Here is a 14,698-nt window from a genome sequence, read left to right as displayed (position 1 = left end):
TGCATACATATTACAGACTTGCTGGAAAAGTCAAGAGTCACTTTCCAGCTGAAAGCTGAGAGAAGCTACCACATCTTCTACCAGATCCTCTCCAACAAGAAGCCTGAACTGCTTGGTAAGGACAGCCATCACCTGGTGATGCTTTACAGTAAAGTCAGTATGGGAAATTTTTCCCCAAATGTGCCAGCTCAGTGACAGAGGGTACTGTGGCACCTGCTGGCCTAGGGCCACATGTCACAAGCACCCAGCTTCCCTTTTTGGCAGGTGCCTCAGACCGTGCATTGAAGCTTTGGCCACGTGCTTATTCATGTAATCCAGCATCAACAATGCCTGGGTTACCAAAGCTGTACATGGCACTTTTATCTCTGTATAACAGTGTCACATTAGGGGTTACTCCACCTCCAATTTATCTTCCCTGGGTAAGTTCTAACATAAACTGTGTGCAGGTGAGGTGTGGGGGTGGCTAATTTACTCTGCCTTACACCTTGCTGTTCTTGCTTGTGTGGAAATTCCAACTAATATGGGCCAGATCCTGTGAATAATCTTCAACAGAAAGGTAAGAAGTTCCCTGGGTGCAGGATGGCCAGATATTGTGATCTACAAACCATCTATCTAAACTCTTTATCACATAGGCAAAAGTTCTTCCCCATTTCCAGTACAGCCCCTCCAGCCTTTTCCCCCTTCCCACTGCCGTGGCATACCCTACCCATGCCCCGCATCTCTCCCAGACCCTTCTGCCACACGCTCAACTACTGCACCCTCACTCCACGCTGCCCATCCCTCCCAGCTCTCCACAGAACATTTCCCAAGGTGGAGTTTCTCCCTGCATCCTCCCACTACGTGCCTTGCCGACGTTTACCACCTCCTTCTTCCCTTCTTCCCGACTGCCGTGCCCCAGAGGACTGCATGTCTGTACAAGGACACAGACAGATTTATCTTCAATGTATGGAGGACTTCTCTCTGGCGTGCTGCACAGCACCGCTGCACACCTGCACACCTTCAGTTCTGCTCTTACTCTGCTCTAGGATTCAGGACTGAAAACAAGTTAGAATTTTGATCTCAATTAGATGGCGATAAACACACATGCTTGTATTACTTATGTGCATCAGCACACAACACCAGCAGGTGCAAGGGGCATTCAGGATGGATTAGTATATGTCACATATGAGGACAAGCCTGTACGAGTCTTACCTAAAAATATCTTTCTTAAAAATAATTTATTTGGATGGCCCTTGTTCCTTGTTTGCCAGAGCTGAATGTTCAGTTCCCAGTTCACAGCATATTAAACTGGTAGGACTGAGAACTCACCTGGGACTTTCTGCTCATCCAGTGGAAGGCAGATGAATGGCTTTACTCTGTCTTTCCTGTCTCTTAATAGAAAAAATTGGGGATGCAAAAGGAAAAAGAGCCTGTGAAACCTTGCTGAGCCGTTGTTCCATTTTCGCTGCCAGTTTGGCTCTCACTCCTTTGTTTGCCTTTCAGAGATGCTCCTCATCACAGCCAACCCGTATGATTACCCATTCATCAGCCAAGGGGACATTTCTGTGGCCAGCATTGATGACCGGGAGGAGCTTGTTGCCACAGATGTGAGTACATTTAGCAAGGAGAGGCAGTATCACTTTTACCATCACCACTGTTCTAATCAGCTGATCTATCCGGTGTGCAGGCAGCCATTGACATTTTGGGCTTCAGCTCCGATGAGAGAATGGGGATTTACAAACTGACAGGGGCAATCCTGCACTACGGGAACATGAAATTCAAGCAGAAGCCACGTGAAGAGCAGGCAGAGCCGGATGGCACGGAAGGTAGTACCTTCATGGCTTGGAGAGATGTATTTCCAACTGTCTTCATACCATTTTTCACTAGAAATGCACGGAGTCTTCCAGGAAAGAACCAGTTGTTCCTTGATGAATGTAAGAAAAAAAAAGGTTCAGCCTTCAGCTTACCACACCCTGTAGAGTTGCTTTCTGCATCCACTTTATTCCTGCTGAAGGACCCTGCGTGTGGGACACCTTGCTGTGGCGTGCACCAGTTTCTGATAGCAGATCCGGATGGGTTCTGCTTGGGTGATGTTGTGGAGAAGTGGCTTGAAGGGAAAACCACTCTGTTGCCCCATCACCGATGCATGCACTGGTTTTACCGTGCCTGTTGGTGCTGTTGTAGCCACTCAATCACGAGGGTGAGCCCAACAAGCCTTTTTGGAAAAGTAAATAAGAATGCCAATGAAGCTTTGTGGGTAGAGTAAAGCCAACCAGTCTGCCAAGTTTCAGAGTGAGCTCTGGCTGGTTCCAAGGAATTCGGCCTGTCCCAGCTAAGAAGAAAGTTTTTCAGCTTTTTTTTTTGTTTGTTTGTTTGTTTTACAGAGGCTGACAAAGCAGCGTACCTGATGGGCCTGAACTCAGCAGACTTGCTGAAAGCTTTGTGCTATCCCCGGGTGAAAGTGGGAAATGAATATGTCATGAAGGGTCAAACAGTGGATCAGGTGAGTGTCAGGGAGCAGCAGGGACCATCCTCTCCCTGAGGGGCTGGAGTGGGTGCGGGTCACAGCTGGGTATCGTCAGGACCATTAAGGCCTATTGGTGCACTCTGTGGGCTGATGGCACGTGTGCATGGCTTTATTCTGGTGATGCACTAGCGGTGCTCTGACACAGCTGTGTGAACCATCTCCTTGCAGGTGCAGCAGGCTGTGAATGTAATTTCCAGGTCAGTCTATGAAAAACTCTTCCTGTGGATGGTGATGCGCATCAACCAACAACTGGATACAAAGCTGCCAAGACAGCACTTTATTGGCATCTTAGACATTGCTGGCTTTGAGATTTTTGAGGTTTGGTTTTATATAGCACTCTCAGACTTCTGGCTATCTTTAAACACTTATTTATCCTTTTCTTTGACTTTTCTGACTTCTCCTTATCCTCATCCCAATGCAGCCCTGGAGAACAAGGCTGAAGCTGCTTCTGCCATTGTAGATCCACCAGCCACTTTGCAAGAGAAAAGAAACAGCTGAAGCATAGTTGTGAAGCTGCTGAGTCCCTCCCCACAAAATCTCTATTTAGTGACGTTAGTGTCTCCCCAAAAAATTGCCAATTTAGGCTACATCAACCATGTGCTGCACAGCACAGCTTTTCTGTAAGACTGGACCACCCATGATATATTCTTTATGCTATTACCAAAACCTTTCAGGGGTAGTCTTGCTGACCTTGCCCTGACATCACTATGAAATGAATTGAATAGAGTCAGTTTAACAATATTAACACATTCGCTCAAATATTAGTTCAACAGCCTGGAGCAGCTGTGCATCAACTTCACCAATGAGAAGCTGCAACAGTTCTTCAACCGCCACATGTTCGTGCTGGAGCAGGAGGAGTACAAGAAGGAGGGAATTGAGTGGGAGTTCATTGACTTTGGGATGGACCTGGCTGCCTGCATTGAGCTCATTGAGAAGGTGAGTTTCTTAGGCAGCTTGTGCAATCACACAAATCATATCTGGAAGGAGTTCTTGAGAGTGTTTGCACTGAGTGCCTTCAATACAACCTGTGTGAAGCTTCCGGGTCTCCTTACCTCTTCCTTTCCTTGAAATGTGACCCTGGTGACTGACTAGAGATGTATTCTGCCTTCTGAGAAGAAATTGCTTTTATTTCTCCGTTCTGTCTTTTTTTCTGCCACAAAATTATATTGTCAGTTGTCATGTCATTTCATACCCCAGTTGTCTTCTGTCTTTGCGTCCTTCTCAAGTTTTCCTCTCAGTTAAACTGAAATATAAGAAAGCCTCATGTCTTCTTGCTTTTATCTCGTTCTGGATAAGGAGAAGACACTACTGTATTCCAAGAAAATACTGCGCAGTTTTTGCTTGGCTCACTTTGTTTTCTGGCTGATGGCTGGGTAGCTCAAATCTCTATGAAAATCTGGTGCTTTTGAATATCTTGCCAGCTTTTTTTCAGAAAAAATCTTGCTTACCTGCTCCTCCCAAGCTAATTCTCTGTAAAATACCTCCAATACTTTACTTTTAGCATTTCTTTCACTCCATATTATTATAACTTGAATTCATCTTATTTGAAAAGACCTTTTTTCTATTCAGCCCATGGGCATCTTCTCCATCCTGGAAGAGGAGTGCATGTTCCCCAAGGCAACTGACACCTCTTTCAAGAACAAGCTCTATGACCAGCACCTGGGCAAGTCCAACAACTTCCAGAAGCCCAAGCCTGCCAAAGGCAAGGCTGAGGCCCACTTCTCCCTGGTGCACTATGCTGGCACGGTGGACTACAACATCACTGGCTGGCTGGAGAAGAACAAGGACTCCCTGAATGAAAGTGTTGTGGGGCTGTATCAGAAATCATCAATGAAAATTTTATGCAGTCTTTATGCCACCTTTGCTTCCATAGATGAAGGTAAGATCAGAGGACCATGTCTCCTGTCTGGTGTTTCCAGCTGTAGCTATCACCTGACTTGAATCGGTGTTGTCAGTATTTGTGCTCTATGTATTAGATGCACAATTATAATGCTGTCAAAGGGATCTACAACAATACCTCAGTTGGACTGTCATCTCATTTTCCAGTTGAAAATGGTGGTATTAAGAAGAAAGGAACCAAGAAAAAGGGCTCTTCCTTCCAAACTGTCTCTGTACTCTTTCGGGTAGGTGCGTTCTCTGGCACAGCACGGGCCAGCTGCAGGGACCGCCGAGAAGGCAGTCCTGTCAGACCTGTCTGCACTGGCTCACCATTCCCACTTTCCCTGTTGCCATATGATACTGTGGAAAGTTACCTTTGGGATCTGGTAAAGCTTAATTTGAATTCTCCTTTGCTGATGAGGTTCAATGGGATGATGTTCATGTGCTTTGAACAGGTTACAGAGTTCCAAGACAGCCCAAAGATTGTCTTGGCTTTGACCTTTGGTGCTAACAGCATCCTTCCCTTCTTTGGCTGTAAACTGGCTTCCTCCAGGGTGGGTCTCTGTGTGGCCCCCGGTGCCTTGCAGTCACTGTGGGCAACACGAATTACATGTTGCAGCCCCCCAATGCTAGTGTGACACATCTGTATCCTGGGGCCAGGAGCAGGCTCAGCCCTGCCTGACAGAACGAGGAACGCAGCCTTCACCTGGCTGTGACGTGGGTAATGTCAGCATTGCATGAGGTGATTGAAGAACTGCAATGCTAACAAAAGCTGTCCTGCAGAGCAGATGATCTCTGATGTCATAGACAAACATTGATTTTGTGGCTCAAGTCTCTTTTAATTATACATAACGAATATACTTAAGTAATAAAACCAAAAAAATCAACCCATTCATTCATTCGATCAAAAGTTTGTTTGATCAAGGAAGACCACTGTTGGTATCCTGGAATATTGTTGCTTTCTTTCCATCTGTGTCCTGATTAATATGTCTTCATGATTCTAGCTGGTAAGGACACATTTTCATTTTAAGACAGGAGGAAAGCTTATCAATTGTGTCTACTGTTAGTAGCTATTTACTTTGATGCCTACACAGGGTTGTAGAATATTCACTAGAAGAGTAAGGAAAAGATTCTGAATTTGTATTTTTCATTAGAGTCAAACAATATGGAGAATATTAGCATTATGTCTTGAATTAATACAGACTTTGCAAATGATCTCTTTTTTACAGGAAAATCTAAATAAGCTGATGTCCAACTTGCGAGCAACTCATCCTCATTTTGTGCGTTGTATCATTCCTAACGAAACAAAGACCCCAGGTAATTCATAAAACATAGATTAGAAACTGGCAGAAAGACCAATTGACCAGTGCTAGAAAAATCAATATATCCCCATGTTGCTCTGTCATAGGGCTGATGAATCACAAGCTTGTTCTGCACCAGCTGAGATGTAATGGTGTTCTGGAAGGCATTCGAATCTGCAGAAAAGGATTTCCCAGCAAGATATTATATGGGGATTTTAACCAGAGGTCTGTGATAACGTTCTTGTGTTTGAGCCCAATTCATTTGAGAGGAGAGTCTTGCTAAACAAGTCAGTGATACAGTTCTTAGGAAAGTACTATTTTAATATTTAACAACCATGGAAAGTATGAAGACATATCTAATAGCAGGGTCTGTGGGGGCAGTGTCCACCCAAATGCCAGTGTAAATGCAGGTGTAAAGATTTCTGAAAATGCAGGAACTTGTCGTCTGAAAGATAGGCTTAAAGCAAGAGAGCAAGGGGCCTGAAAAAGGATGTTGTCAAGGTAGAAGTGAAGTATACCTTTCCTGCAGTGAGGGTGAACAGCTTACCTGGGACACTCTCAAGGTTTGAAGGCTTCGAATAAGATTGAAATGTCTTTAAAAAAAAATTTACTATATTAATCACAAGAAGGGGGCTGGATGAACATGGCGTTGGGAGGATGGTGTGCCTGTGTTATAGAAGAGGTCAGAGACATAATTTTAGCAGGCCCCCTATTCTTAAAACGCATTAATTTTTTGAGTTCACAGCTAACCTAGTGAACTGGCCCCTTGATTAGTGTAAATGACTGTGACACAGATGAGCAGAGTCTCTCAGATCCAGAGAACAGACCGTCCGTGCCTTCACTCTCTGAGGGATGTAAGACATGCTGGGAGCCTACGGAACTGACCAGCTTCTTACTGCTTTGCTGTTTAAGGCTGGAGGTGTGAGTCAGACTCAGCCTCCCCCTGTACCTTCAGAGTGACAGCTGTTCTTGTAGCATCCTGTGCACTAAAATGATGCCGATGGTTAAGCTTTTTCCTTTATTTTGTCAGATACCGCCTTCTGAATGCTGGTGTCATTCCAGAAGGACAGTTTGTTGATAGCAAGAAGGCATGTGAAAAGTTGCTGTCTTCCATTGAAATAGATCATACTCAGTACAAATTTGGACACACTAAGGTAAACACTTAGTTTTTCCACACAATGAGAAATCATCCATTGCATTGAAATATAAGCCCAGCAATGACTGATCTCTGTTCTTTGGTTGCAGGTGTTCTTCAAAGTAGGTTTGCTAGCTGTCCTGGAAGAGATGAGAGATGATTGTTTAGGACAACTGATCACACAGACACAGGCTTTATGCAGGGGATACCTCAGGAGACTTGAATTTAAAATAATGCTAAAGCGAAGGTGTGTGTCTTCTGTGAGGTCTGATGTCTCAAAGCTGTGCTTTTTTCACAGTACTGATGGATCACTTCGATTTCAGGGATTCCATCTTCTGCATTCAGTACAACATCCGTGCGTTCATGAATGTCAAGCACTGGCCCTGGATGAAGTTGTTCTTCAAGATAAAACCCCTCTTAAAAAACGTGGAAACTGAGAAAGAGATGGCCATGATGAAGGAAGAGTTTGAGAGAACAAAAGAAGAACTGGCTAAATCAGAAACCCAGAGGAAAGAACTGGAAGAAAAACTGGTGACTCTGGTGCAAGAGAAAAAGCACCTGCAGCTGCAAATACAGACTGTACGTAATTTAAAATATTCTGGCTCCTGAGATTACATCAGTTTTGTAAGAGTGTTCAGGAAAGGTCTGAATGGAAATTCTGTTATTTCATGTTCCTGTTGCATAATGGGCAGGTGATTTCTGCACGTGTCAATGCGTGATAACAAAACACATTTCTGTTTTCTTTAAAAAGGAAAATGAAAATTTGGCTGATGCTGAAGAGAGATGTGACCAGCTGATCAAATCAAAATTCCAGCTGGAAGCAAGATTAAAGGAGTTAGTGGAAAAACTGGAGGATAAAGAGGAGATAAATGCTGATCTGGCAGCCAGAAAGAGGAAACTGGAGGACGAATGCTCTGAGCTGAAGAAAGATATTGATGACCTTGAGTTAACATTGGCCAAGGCTGAAAAGGAAAAGCATGCCACAGAAAACAAGGTATTTTTTATTTCTGCTTTTTGCGTGTTTAATAATAGTTGCGCTATCTATACATAAGATGTAAAGGTGCAGTCAACTTGAACAATAACGTGATGCTGTATAAGGAAACCTATAGGTTTGATGTTAAATTTGCTCACCTCTATTGTGCAGGACAACCAACCCGTAAGCATACAAAAATGCTTTAAGATGAAAGTTCAGGGTTGCTTTGTGACTTCAGAAGGGTTGATAGATAACAGAGATTATATAGCTTGACCATATAATGCAACTAATGAAGTCTCTTTGGTAGCCTGGCAAAGAGTTTATTTCCTTTGTGTGATCGCTAGCCTATATCAAAGACAAAATTGTTAATGATCTTCAAGTATTTTGCCTTACAATAGGTTAAAAATCTAAATGAAGAAATGACAGGTTTGGGTGAGACTATTGAGAAGTTAGACAAGGAGAAGGCGGCCCTGCAAGAAGCCCACCAGCAGGCACTGGATGACCTGCAAATTGAGGAGGACAAAGTTAATTCCCTCACCAAAGCCAGGATCAAGCTGGAGCAACAAGTGAACCATGTGAGCATGTTCAACACAAGAAGAAGGGGCAGATTGTTCAGTTGTTCCATCAGTCATCTTTATATATGTTTATGTTACAGGTTGAAGGATCTTTAGAACAGGAAAGAAAAGTTTGTATGGATCTTGAACGAGCAAAGAGAAAGCTTGAGGGAGACTTGAAACTTTCCCAGGAAACCATAATGGATCTGGAGAATTCTAAACAACATTTAGATGAAAAATTAAGGAAGTATGAGAAAAAAGATCTGTGTCAAATTTACTATTTGATTTTAACTGGACTTACTTTCTTTTTATTAAAATAACATTTCCTTCACAGGAAAGACTTTCAGTTTAACCAGATGCAAAACAAGATGGAGGAACAGCAGAATTCAGGTACTCGATTGCAGAAGAAGATCAGAGAATTGCAGGCAAGAGAATTTATATAAGTACTTCATTATTACTGTTTGCTTCTTTAAACTGTAGTAGCATGAATAATGCTTGTCCAGAGTTGGTAACTAGTAAAATCTCTGACCTAGTCACAGTAATTAACTTGATAGGTTGTAATAATTTTCTCCACGCAACTGCAGTGGGTTGACCCTGGCTGACCACCAGCTACCCACCGAGCTGCTCTGTTGCTCCCCCCCTCAGCTGGATGGGGGGAGAAAAATACGACAAAAGGCTCATGGGTTGAAGTAAGGATGGGGAGATCACTCGCCAATTACTGTCACAGGCAAAACAGACTCAACTCAGGAAAATGAATTTAATTTATGACCAACCAGAGCAGAGGAGGGTAATGAGGAATAAAAGGCTGCCCACAGATCACGGCCTCCTTCGGGCACCCCTTGCCCAGCGAGGGGTCCCACACGGGCTGCGGGGGGGCACCTGCTCCCCTGTGGGTTCCATGGGTGGGAGCACAGCCTGCCCGGCCAGGGCCTTCCCGCGGGATGCCCGGGAACCTCTGCTCCACACCTGGAGCCCCTCCTGCCTCCTCCTGCCCTGCCCCGGGGGGCTGCAGGGCGGCTGCTCTCACTGTTCTCACTCCTCTCTTCTGACTGCTGCTGGTGTTGTGCAGGGTTTTTCCCCTTCTTCAACCCGCTCTCCCCAAGGTTCTGCCATCGGTGCTGGGCTGGGCTGTGGCCAGTGGCGGGTCCGGCTGGGAGCTGGCTGGCCTGGGCTCCATCGGCCACGGGGGGCTTCTCGCAGCTTCTCACAGGCAGCACTCCTGTAGCCCCCCGCCACCAAAGCCTTGCCACGCAAACCCGATACAACAACAGAAAGCTGTGATCTGAAGGCAGCGTGCATTGGTCCGTATAGGTCTTTTCCCATTGGTAAGCCTTTGCCTACATTGGCAAAACAGTAAAATTCAAAGGGACTTTGTTTTGCTTATAATCTCCAAAACAATGGGCTTTGTGTTCTACTATGAGAGTAATGCATTAGCCTAAGCATTGAATTATCTGGTCCCTTATTAATTACTGATGTGATGTCTCCTCATTACATAGGCCCGTGTTGCAGAGCTGGAAGAGGAGATTATGAGTGAGAAAGCAACGCGGGCAAAAGCAGAGAAGCATTGTGATGAGCTGGCTAATGAACTCGAGGAAATCAGTGAAAGACTTGAAGAGGCTGGAGGAGCCACCACGGCTCAAACTGAACTTAACAAGAAGCGTGAGGCAGAATTTCAGAAGATGCGTCGCGACCTGGAGGAGGCCACGCTGCAGCACGAAGCCACGGCTGCGGCCCTGCGCAAGAAGCACGCAGACAGCACCGCTGAGCTTGGGGAGCAGATCGACAACCTGCAGCGAGTGAAGCAGAAGCTGGAGAAGGAGAAGAGTGAGCTCAAGATGGAGATTGACGACTTGGCCAGTAGTACAGAGACCATTACTAAGTCCAAGGTGTTTATAAGCGAAATACATGAACTGGCAATATTTCTGTCTGGTGGGGCCATAACGCAATACACACACACGTACGCAGTTTCTACTTTCTTCTTCTCTTTAAGGCTAATCTGGAAAAAATGCACCGCACCCTGGAAGACCAGATGAGAGAGATAAAAGCTAAATTTGAGGAAAACCAGAGAAATACAAATGAGATGGTGATACAGAAAGCCCAGCTCCAGACAGAGTCCGGTAAGGAAGGCACAAAGCTCTGCTGAGGGGAAGTTTTTCCCTTCTCAGGTGGTACCGCATGTGAGACCTAGCTGTAACCAAGGTGCGTATTCTCCTTCCAGACTCATTGGTACAGGCAGAGACAACGTTAGAAATAAATCAAAGGAAATGAGTTGATGAGTGACACTTTAAAGTTCATAAGCCAATTGTAAGCATCGTTTGCTTAGGTAAATAATTCCCAAAATGATGTGATATAGCTCGCTGAGTCTGTGCAGGGGGACTGGGAATTTGGGACAGTCCCAAATGATTTGATCAACTTGTTAGAACTGCACTTTCTCATCCAAGAGTGTACGTATTCACTGCGTGTACAGTATCTCTGTGTGTGTTACTCTCATGAAGCTTGTTCGTGCTCCCACACAGACTTCTTGGAACAGTGTGAATGATGAGTGTGAATGCTGCTCGGTCTGACCAACTGCAAGGTCAGACATCTCAAATTCAAATGTCACTGAATTGACTTTAACCTTCTGAATTTTAGGGATTTTATGCAATAGCAGATCAGGGAGTGCTGACACATGCTGTTCTAGCAGCTAAGCCATAGGGCTACACCTGCCATGAAAACCCTTTTAATGTGAATTTATATGAACTTATATGAATGAGCTCTATAGGCACATCTGTATGTGGATGGTGATACAGTTACAAGGGAACAGCAGACCAAAGAGGGCCCAGCATATGAAAGTCTCCCAAAATCTGCTAACCTTTAGAGGCTAATAGTCCTGATGAATCCACAAGAACTGCCAACCTCAGAACACCAAGACCTGCCAGATCAGCCCAAGGCCACTGGCAAACACCAGCATCGACAATGGGCTGTGTAACTGGGTCCGCATCCGAGAGGGCGGTGACTGCCCTACACAAAGACTGCAGGATTATACGTGCCACCTGATGAAACCAGGAGCCCCTGAGGGGTTTTCTGACCGAGCGCTGGCCCGTCAGTACAATCCTCTGCTTCTGAGCAGGGAGCTGGGGTTGGCCATCCAGGTGTTGCTCCTGCTAGGGCTAGATGGGTGAGTGTGTGTGTGAGTGAGCTGAGAAGAAATAAGCGAATGTGCTGTGTTCAAGGTTTCCTGGCATTAATAACAGCTTGAGGCTAATAACTGTAGCAACTTTATTAATGAAAGGTGTTCAAATAAATACTGGTTGTGATCTGTGACTCCCCCTTTTCCATCCCTTATCAGGGAAAAGGGAATTTACAATAACTTTTGATGGAAAATGTCGTGTGGGAACACACAGACCATAATCAAATTCTTTCTTCTTTTCTTTGGAGTGATCTTTTTGAAGTGATCATGCTTGCAAGATGATTCTGTAAGTCTGACCAGTTACTTTTAATGTCACTGTGCATAGTGCTTAAGGGAATTCTTAGGATGAAACTGAAAACTTGAGAAAAAAATCTGAAGTAGCTCAGGAAAAATCTGAAGGTGATGATATTGGAGGGCCAATACCCAAGAATTCTAGAGGTGACAGTATGGGCTATAGGCACCTCTCCAAGAAAGGAGAGATGTGTTACTTCAGCCCACAGGATAGAGGCTGATGTAGAATAAATGTTTTCCAGTCAAGTAACTATTGATAACAGGAGTAGGAAAGCAGAAGAAACTGCCTAAACCTGTGCAAAGTGGTAGAGAGCATTGAAGTTTTTAGTAGAAGACACGGTAAAATGGGCTGTGAAGAAAATGCAGAATAAGCTAGAGAGAGTGATACAACTTAAAGAGAAATGTCGACACCTAAAGACAGGATTTCCAGTTTCCCTAATGTTCTTTTAAAAAAGGATGTCAGTGTAGAAGAAGTTTAGGAGGGATGACAAACAAGAAAGGGAAGAGAAAGGAGGGTCTGAAACCACAGAGAAACCAAGTGCTATGCACTGAAGGAGTTAAAGCTGAGAGAATTGTGGGTTAAGCATGTGTATATGGAGGTCTGAATGAACAGTGATTAAATCAGAATAGGAGTAACACCGAAGGAGATAAATAGGTAAGTGTTGAAGGAGACATACCTGTCTCATAGTTTCATTACTAACCCCTGCATTATTCTAAAAGTAAAGATGACATGATAAAAACATACATGCAAGGAGAATGGTAAAATAAGAGTGGTAGAAGTGTTTACATAAAGGTAACAACTGATAAGATAAACAACACTGTGTGATTTCACTCGTCTGTAACTTATTATTATTTATATATGAATGTTTTCAAGATGGTTAATCTGGACCAGAAGGTTCTGGAAACTTGTCTTCTCTTGTCACAGGTGCACTAACTCGTCAACTTGAAGAGAAAGAAACCATAACATTGCAACTGTCCAGAAGCAAGCAGGCAATTACGTACCAAAATAAAGAACTTAAAAGACAGCTAGAGGAAGAGATCAAGGTAGTGCTGACTCCTGAGCACATGCTAAGGCTTTGAAATATACCAGGTCCTCAGTTTGTTTATAAAACATTTTTGGAAGTTTGTAAATATTGTTGCCTACAGTCCAACACAATAAAATTACTACTGGGCAGGATGTGTACAGTAACCTTGGGGTTTAAGTGCTTTGCTAAGGAGGTCTCTGACCTGTTAAAAGTAGTTTCCCTTTTGCTGACGTTTTTTGCATGTTTTTTAACTTTAAAGCTCTAGTCTATGTGATTTCATTTGCTTCTATAGCCCCAGGGAAGAAAAGCTACAGAATGTGCCAAGGTGAAAGCATCACTCTTGGTCTTTTCTAGTGGTAGAGCTGAGAAAAGTTTGTTGCAGCTGAAGGTAGCGGCCTGGACACTTATAAACCTCTGGTCCTTTGTCTTTTGCCCAAGCTGCAGTGACTATATTTTTAGTGTGCAAGGTCATGGGGTTACCTACAGGTTGCAGTTAACATAAATACTTGATATTATGGGTAATTTTTAGGCCAAGAACGCGCTGGCCCACGCCTTGCAGTCTGCTCGCCACGACTGTGACCTGCTGCGGGAGCAGTACGAGGAGGAGCAGGAAGCCAAGGGGGAGCTGCAGCGCGCCCTGTCCAAGGCCAACAGCGAAGTGGCCCAGTGGAGAACCAAATACGAGACGGACGCTATTCAGCGCACGGAGGAGCTGGAGGAGGCCAAGTACATAGTAGATGAGATGAACTGTCCAGATGTTATCTACACTGTGTAGAACGTAGACCTACTTTTAGTAGCCTGACCTAAATTATTTTATTGGGGTTTGCATGCACACTTCATTAAAAAACTTCTGATATTGCACTCATTAAACTATGTACGTAATACAATGATTTTTTTAATCACGTGCTTGTTATATTTGTATTTCTTAAGGAAAAAACTCTCTCAGCGTCTCCAGGAAGCAGGACAGCAGGCAGAGGCTGTGAATTCCAAGTGTGCCTCCTTGGAGAAAACAAAGTTGAAGTTGCAGAGGGAGGTGGAGGATCTGAAAGTGGACATAGAGAGAGCAAACATGTTGGCAACTACCCTTAGCAAGAAACAGCAGGACTTTGATAAGGTGATAAATAAGCACAGTATATTTTCAATCTAGCCTTCTTAGAAGGCCAAACTAACACTCCCTACATAAGTCAAAACTGAAATCAAGTCAAGTCTCACAGTTAAAAGCTCCTCTAGAGCATGGCAATAAGAATGTGTCCTGTTTTCAGAGACTGCGGTATTTATCTAGTACAGAAAACAGCCACAAGTAAAATAAATAAAAACCCCTTTTCAGTACTAGCAGGAAATGAAATTGATGTCTTTCAGGTTGTGACAGAATGGAAGGGAAAGTATGAGGAGAGCCAGTTGGAGCGGGAAGCTGTCTGTAAAGAATCACACTTGATGACCACAGAGCTTTTCAAAGTGAAAAATGCCTATGAGGAAATCTTAGATCAGCTTGAAACAATTAAGCAGGAAAACAAGGCTCTCAAGCGTAAGTTTTTGGCTGTGGTTTCCCGTTAGCTGTTTGCAGTCCTACCACGACAGCACGCTCTACAAGCTCGCTCATGTCTGCAAGATGTGCAGTAAGTTACAGGGCTCTGTCACTACTGTTCTGTCAGTTTAATGGAGAATACAAATGTCTCACCCAAAGTGGCCAAGCAAGCCTGTAAAGTGACTAAGCTAATAAAGCAAACGTCCTGGCTCTCCATTTTCTGCTGCAGAGGTGTGGTCAAGGGCATTTAGATGCCACTCCCAGATAAAGCTGGTGCCCTTAAGAGGCTGTGCAGCTCAAGAAAGTGAATTTTGTAGATGCACAGTGAACGTATAATGACG

The 14,698-nt window shown here is 44.2% G+C and overlaps 1 protein-coding gene across 1 annotated transcript in view; it reads left to right on the top strand.

Annotated features, from left to right (window-relative positions):
- The window catches only part of LOC130143776 (myosin-3-like), a 36,349-nt gene that overhangs the window by 14,741 nt on the left and 6,910 nt on the right, over positions 1-14,698 (top strand). The window contains exons 10-32 of the mRNA XM_056326664.1: positions 17-115; positions 1,483-1,586; positions 1,667-1,805; positions 2,364-2,482; positions 2,675-2,824; positions 3,272-3,442; positions 4,076-4,385; positions 4,553-4,629; positions 5,614-5,701; positions 5,793-5,910; positions 6,716-6,839; positions 6,931-7,067; positions 7,144-7,399; positions 7,572-7,814; positions 8,192-8,368; positions 8,449-8,594; positions 8,682-8,772; positions 9,844-10,233; positions 10,338-10,464; positions 12,733-12,851; positions 13,362-13,558; positions 13,763-13,946; positions 14,192-14,357. Coding sequence (XP_056182639.1) covers positions 17-115; positions 1,483-1,586; positions 1,667-1,805; positions 2,364-2,482; positions 2,675-2,824; positions 3,272-3,442; positions 4,076-4,385; positions 4,553-4,629; positions 5,614-5,701; positions 5,793-5,910; positions 6,716-6,839; positions 6,931-7,067; positions 7,144-7,399; positions 7,572-7,814; positions 8,192-8,368; positions 8,449-8,594; positions 8,682-8,772; positions 9,844-10,233; positions 10,338-10,464; positions 12,733-12,851; positions 13,362-13,558; positions 13,763-13,946; positions 14,192-14,357 — 3,732 coding nt within the window. The remainder of the gene's footprint in view (positions 1-16; positions 116-1,482; positions 1,587-1,666; positions 1,806-2,363; positions 2,483-2,674; positions 2,825-3,271; positions 3,443-4,075; positions 4,386-4,552; positions 4,630-5,613; positions 5,702-5,792; positions 5,911-6,715; positions 6,840-6,930; positions 7,068-7,143; positions 7,400-7,571; positions 7,815-8,191; positions 8,369-8,448; positions 8,595-8,681; positions 8,773-9,843; positions 10,234-10,337; positions 10,465-12,732; positions 12,852-13,361; positions 13,559-13,762; positions 13,947-14,191; positions 14,358-14,698) is intronic.

Source organism: Falco biarmicus, chromosome 1, assembly GCF_023638135.1.
Source record: "Falco biarmicus isolate bFalBia1 chromosome 1, bFalBia1.pri, whole genome shotgun sequence".
Classification (NCBI taxonomy): domain Eukaryota; kingdom Metazoa; phylum Chordata; class Aves; order Falconiformes; family Falconidae; genus Falco; species Falco biarmicus.
This window is presented reverse-complemented; position numbering and strand designations above follow the sequence as displayed.